General features: G+C 46.6%; 1 protein-coding gene across 1 annotated transcript in view; it reads right to left on the bottom strand.

Annotated features, from left to right (window-relative positions):
- Window positions 1-6,485, bottom strand: part of PECR (peroxisomal trans-2-enoyl-CoA reductase) — a 43,434-nt gene that overhangs the window by 24,654 nt on the left and 12,295 nt on the right. The window contains exon 2 of the mRNA XM_019553561.1: window positions 5,559-5,715. Within this exon, the coding sequence (XP_019409106.1) occupies window positions 5,559-5,715 (157 nt within the window). The remainder of the gene's footprint in view (window positions 1-5,558; window positions 5,716-6,485) is intronic.

Below are 6,485 nucleotides of genomic sequence, written 5' to 3'. Positions count from 1 at the left end.
TGCTCTTTCCTGCCAAGGCAGGGGGTCGGACTAGATGATCTACCTAGGTCCCTTCCGACTCTAGCTACTATGAAACTATGAAACTATGACCATGAGGCCATAGATGGCTTTTGTCGCCTGGAAAAAACTGTTCATATTGAGTTTGTCAGCAAAGAGCTGGATCTCTTCAGCTCTATCTTGTTACCACTTATTTTTGATTTCCCAGATCCTCCTCTGAGCTTTGACTTTGAGGAGCCGATACATCCTCTTCTGCTGAGATGAGGTGTCATCTTGCCAGGCAGAACAAGCCCTTCTCTTCTGATCAAGGAAGGCTTGGCTCTCAGCTGTGCTTTCATCAAACCAGCCTTGGTGCTGATGGGTGTTAAAGCCAACAGATTCAGCATAGGCCATATGAACGGTGGTTTTAAACCCCTTCCATGGTTCCTCAATGTTGCCTTCATTTGTGGACAGGGCAGAGAACTTTTCATGAAGATGTTGCTGGAGATCCTTACAGACCTCAACGTCTTGAAGAGATTTGGTGTTGAGAGCATTGAGAGCACTTTGTATTCTTTTTGGCTGTTTTTGGTGTTTCAGAGCAAGCCAAATGTGCATAAAGGATCTGACAAGACAGTTATCTGTCCAGCAGTCATCGTTCCTCACATGGCTTGTGTGATATGAACATCCATTTGATCACAGGCAGTAACAGTAACACAGTTGAGGAGGAGGTGCCAGTGCCGAGGGTGTCTCCATGTGTTTGTCACTCTGCCTGAAGACGGTGTTCGTGATGACAAGAGCACGCTCCACGCATTTGCTCATGAGAAGGATGCTGTTGGAGTTGGCTTTCCCTACTCCTTCCTTCCCAGCGGGGCCACTCCAGAGTTCCAGCTCACATCTGACTCTGGCACTGAAGTCACTTAAGAGAATGATTTTGTCCTCCTTGCAAATATTAATCAGAACATGGTCAAGGTTGGAGTAGAACTGTTCTTTGACATCATCGTCAGCATCAAACATTAGGGCATACACACTAATGACAGTGGCATACCGGTTGTTGCTGAGCTTAAGACAAAGGGTCACAATAAATTGTTTGTAAAATGCGCACAGGGAGCTCTGTAAGTTGACCAATGAGCTGATTCTTGGTGGTAAAGCCAACGCTGCGAATACACCTGTCCTGGACTGTTTCCCCTCCCACCTTAGCCACCACCCTCTTCCCACAGCTGACCCTCATCTGGTCTTTTTTGTTTCAGAGCTGCAAGGTTGATGTTGAATCTTATTAGTTCTATGGAGACAATAGCAGTTCTTTTTTCTGGTCATCCAGTCTTGGTTATCCATCAAGGTGCAAATGTTCCATGTTGCAAAAATCATTGTCTTTTTGTGATGTTTTTGACTGCTGAGAGTGATCTTGCAATATGATGTTATCCAGCCAGGAACAGATAAGACAACCTAGGTTTAGGGAACCTTTTTTAGCCCTTTCCCCAAGTGAGATGAGCAGAGGGGATCCAAGAGTGCTCAGTCATGGTACCAACTGACACACTGCACCCGTCTCAACCCAGGTGCAAGACAACTGTCAGGCTACCACTACCTGTGAACAGATTCATGGCTGGAGACTGCCAAATTCACTAGTCCTGCCTTCATCACCACTGGTTGATTGCCGCAAGTTTTTTCGAGGTTGGCACAGGACAGCATGCTGTTCCCTGTGGTAGAAGCCTGTGCATGACTTTGTTTAATGTGAGGAAGCTGGTGCACTGAAACAGCAGCCATAAGATCTTGACAAGGTGGAGATCTGATCCCAATGGCAAAGGAGAATCCTAAACAACAGGAGACCTCCATCTTGCTGCAACCTTCTCCTGTGTTTACTGTTACTGAGATCCTGATATCATCTTCTGCCTGATCTGCCACTGAGAACTTGGGGTTAGACTGTGGTTTGTCTGGAACCTCCCCTCAGGCCTGTTTGTCAGGTATGACCCTGCCAGGAGTGAGGGACTCCAGGCAACATAATTCTGAGGGTCACTGGAACACATCAATCTTCACACCACTACTAGGTCTCAATCCATGGGGATGCCAGACATATGACTTTGTAAAACAAGCAAAGAAAAATTATTAACTATCAGAACTTAAAACAAAGATGTGATGGATTCTCCATTGCTTCAAAATACTCTAATCAGGAAAGATACCCTTCTAAATAGCATGTCTAATTCAGGTAAAAGGAACTGAGCTTGATGCAGGAATTACAGGGCAAGAATTCTGTGGTCCATATTAGGCGAATGGTTGAACTAGACAGCCCAAGAAATGTCATTGGTAATTTGCAACAGAAGAGCTGGTGCCCACTCCCTAGTCAGCATCAAGTGGTTATTGCAAGTGACACAGAGCCCATCACCTGTGCAGGTTCCCACCTCTTCTAGGGAGTCAGGGTAGGGCCCTGAGTAAGGTATTTGATTTCTGTACACCCTTCTTTAAGAATAAAACACAAAGTCTGCTGCTTATTAGAATCAAAAGTGCTCTGGCCAATGCAATTCTCATAACCAGCAGCAAAATAAAGCAAAAAGCTTATGTGGAAACCATGATCACGAGTGCCTAGTAGCTCCCAGCCATTGCATAACACACCAGTTATACAGTGAACATGCATAGACTAAAGTCTAATAAAAAAAAAAACCTGGTACATGTAGAGTACAGGTTCAGATTCTGGCATTAATAAGCAGCTGATTCTATTGAGCAAGATTCTAATAAGAGGCCAAAAACCCCCCAAAAAAACGCCCCGGTACAATGATTTTGGCGTTTGTTCTTTGAATATCAATTCTTTTAACAGTGCTGGCATTATTTGGTCCTTCAAAAAAGGGTTTTTAAAATTAGGTGCCTAAAATTATGTTCCTAATCCCATATTTAAAGCACTTACACAGATGACCCAATTTCCAGGAGCATACCACCATTGTAGATGGATGGAAAATTAATGTTCGGCTTGTGGACAGTTCTAGCTGTGGATAGTCACTAAGTATGCTACACACACTTTGCAACAAAACACAGATGTTAAACCAATGTGTAGCTCAGTTTTCATTTGACTCCAGCATTCACATGCCCCTATAGCAGCGGTTCCCAACCTTTTTAGACTCAAGGCACTCCTTACTAGACACAAGGCCTCCTCAGGAAATGTCAGATCTTACCTTTCACTCGTTTCCTGACCACAGACAAACGAGAGATTAATTTTTATATGTTGCAAAGTACTCAGAGACCTTAGCAGCTCGGGATGTTTTTGACACTATGGATTCCTATTGGAAATCTCAGAGTCCATCTTGTGAATCACATAGTGTTTGCACACCCAATAGTGCTAATATTGCACAGCACTCCCTAGCAGCCTTAAAAAGATCTCATGACACTGCCAGGTGATGTGACACTCTGACAGAGAATCACTTCTATTAACTAAAGCAACACTTGCTGTTTGTCCTAACTAATCTTAGCATCGCTGCTGGTGGCAAATTCCATGCTAAAATTCATAGCAGGTGGAGTGACAAACACTCCCTGCAGCCCCTTAGGGTCCAGCTCCTCCAGAGGTGAAAGGCACAATATGCCATTTTAAATATCTTATGAGAAAAACTATTCTCTTCAAAGAAAACACATGATTTTTGTATTCTTTCAGGCTGGCTGTTTTATAGCAGGAAAACTGACCAGGCGGGTTTACAATTTAGCTATTAAAGATCACAATCATTTCTTTAAAATGTTGCTGGGTTTTGATATCAAGGCTTTGAATGTTTTAAAAAAAAAAAAAAGAATAACCCAAATGACCCACTGATGAGAAAAATATTGTGCTAATCTGATGAGCTTGCTCAAGGCTGCATTAGAAGAAAGGGCAGGCTTCAGTCATCGGACTTTCATGTTTAGTTATGGCAGCAATAGCAAAGAAGATCATTCAGACTCCTCAAAGAACCAAAGACCACAGCCAAAATACATCCCAAATCCTACATTACAAGACCCTGCACTCTGCTGAAAACTGGAAAAGCTCAAGAAAAGAGAACAGAAGTCTGGGCTGAGAAATTAAGATGAGAATGCTAATCGGAGCGCACTGTCATCTGTCCTTCCTTCCTCAGAGCTTTCAGTTAGGCTTTGCAACACCATATAGCATCCACAATCACTTTGTGGCACACAGAAATTGGCAAGGCAATAGTAGCATAACTAGAGGGGCAAGCGAGGCACCAGCCCCAGGTGCCGACTTGGAGGGGGCATAAAAATGCTTCCTCCACCCCCCAGCTCCAAGCCTTCACTATAACAGGTGCAGCCTTGTGTCCAGTACGGTATGGAGAGGAGTGGGGTCGAGTGGAAAGGGCTCCCTCCTCCTGGAATTTTTGCTGCAGGAGGTGTAGCTCCTCATCTAGTCGTGTATCTGGGGGAAAGGACATGGGGGGAAAAAGAGCACCAGCGTCAGCCCATGGAGAGCCCCTGCCATGGAGGTGCCACAGCCAATGTACAGTAAGCTGCCTCTGGTGCCCCGTTTACTCCCACCCCCTGTCCCAATATACTGCTGGGCAAGGAACTGCCCCTCCCATGGCAAAAATGCTGAGGGGGTGTGTGGGAGGGAAGAGGGCTATTCCACTCAGCTCTTCCCCCATATGATACTGGACTGCCCAGCTTCTGCCATGGCAAATACTCTGGTAGGGGCAGGGAAGGATTTTGGTGCCCCTTGTTGCAGCCTGTGTGCTGAGGAAGCTCGAGCAGGTACGACTTTAGCACTCTGCTCAGGGTGCTGCAGAAGCTCAATATGCCTCCGATGCAGACTTCAACCCACTAGCTAACCATTAACTGGACTGCAGTTGCCCATGTCAAAGGGATCATATTAAAGAAACTGCAAAGAACTGGATGCTTTGAGGCTTTAGTATCACTGGCAAACATTTAGGGAGAGCCAAATAAAACCACCTGAACTGCAAACATTTCCCTGCTCCAAGGGAGTCAAGTAAAAAGAAGTGACCCACTGCCACCTTCCATTTAAACATCCCTCCATACTAGACATCACCACAACTTCCCTTTAGGTAATGAAAAGAAGATTATGCTCCCCTAAAAAATGTTCAGCATCATTCCTAAGCAGGCTAGGCATTCCCATACCCAATCTGGAGCGGATTAAACTAGGTTTGTGGCTCGCCTGGCCTGACCAAAGTTTGTTCTCCACAACACTGTTCGAGAATAGCCTTGCAATGCCCAGTTTTATTCCAGCCTCACAGAGGATGTAAGCAAGGCTGGAGGTTTAAATACAGAGCTTCAGACCCACAGAGTTAAATTGAGAGGTCCAGAATTTTATCCCGTGGCTTTATGCCCCCATGTTCTTCTGGAGCACTAAGCAGAAGCCACACATGGGCATCAGGCAGGGACATCCAATGCAATCCTATCTTTCAGTGACAGACAATCTCCAGGAAACGGCTGTTTCAGCCTCACCTGCCTCTGGTCACTGCATCAAAACTGTCTATTTAAGAAATGTGACAATGCACCTGCCTGCTGTGACCTTCCTCAGAGGGAGGTGAGTCTTAAAAAGACCCTCTGAGGACTGAGCACCAGTCTGCCGTTGACATTTGAAGCAGGATGGCGAGCTTACTGTACTTTACCTCCTCCTCTTTGCGGATGTTGCACTGCATGGGGGTCACTTGGGCTGGATATGGGGAAGCGTTTTGATCAGTCAGCTCTTTGGCAGCAGCTTTTAACCTGTCCAGTTTGCGAGAGGCAATAACTACATTGCAACCTGTGGAAACAAAACCAAAACCCCTTTAGACAGAGACGCTATGCATATGCAGCTGCTGCATTAGGCATTTCGTAACATGGCTCTTTTATAGGACAGCCACTTGTTGACCATTGCTAGACGACAGGCATGCCGTTAGAGATCAGCAGCCCCAGGCCCAGCGAGCCCTCAACCCTTCTTTTCATTTGGGAAGTTCGAGAAACAAGGAGCAGCAGAGGCAAGCTGAACACGGGGTCCCAAGGTGCCCAAGAAAGGACAGGAAGAGAAGGGAGCTCGCACTTCCTGGCCTGCCCAGTTCTTGCATTTTCACGGCAGCCCAACTCATACCAACCACAGCGCACTTTTGCTTTATGTGTGGCATTATTCACCGTGAATGAGATGCACGAACCCAGCTTTGTTATAACAAGGCTACAAAAGTGCCTTGCCAATTCTCTACTTTGGAGAATCACAGACAACAAGGGGTCGAAGGGACCTCACAAGGTCACATCCAGTCCAACCCCCTGCTCCAAGCAGGACCAGCCCCAACTACATCATCCCAGCCAGGGCTTTGTCTAGCTGGGGCTTCAACACCTCCACGGATGGAGAGGCCACCGCCTCTCTGGGGAGCCTGTCCAGTGCTTCGCCGCCCTCCTTGTGAGCGTTTTTCTTGACTCCTGATTTTCCCGAGTCCTGCCATGGGCCTGGGTCTGCGTGCACTGGCACTACGGGGGGGGCCTGTGGGGGTTGGGCACCGACCAGGGCCTGCTCCGAGGCAGGGACTTGCTCCTCACCTGCCCCACCCCGCCCCCCATGATAT

The sequence above is a fragment of the Crocodylus porosus genome, unplaced genomic scaffold, assembly GCF_001723895.1.
Source record: "Crocodylus porosus isolate Cpor-Errol unplaced genomic scaffold, CroPor_comp1, whole genome shotgun sequence".
NCBI classification, from domain to species: Eukaryota; Metazoa; Chordata; order Crocodylia; family Crocodylidae; genus Crocodylus; species Crocodylus porosus.
The sequence above is the reverse complement of the archived record's forward strand: the minus strand, read 5'-3'. Positions and strand labels throughout refer to the sequence as shown.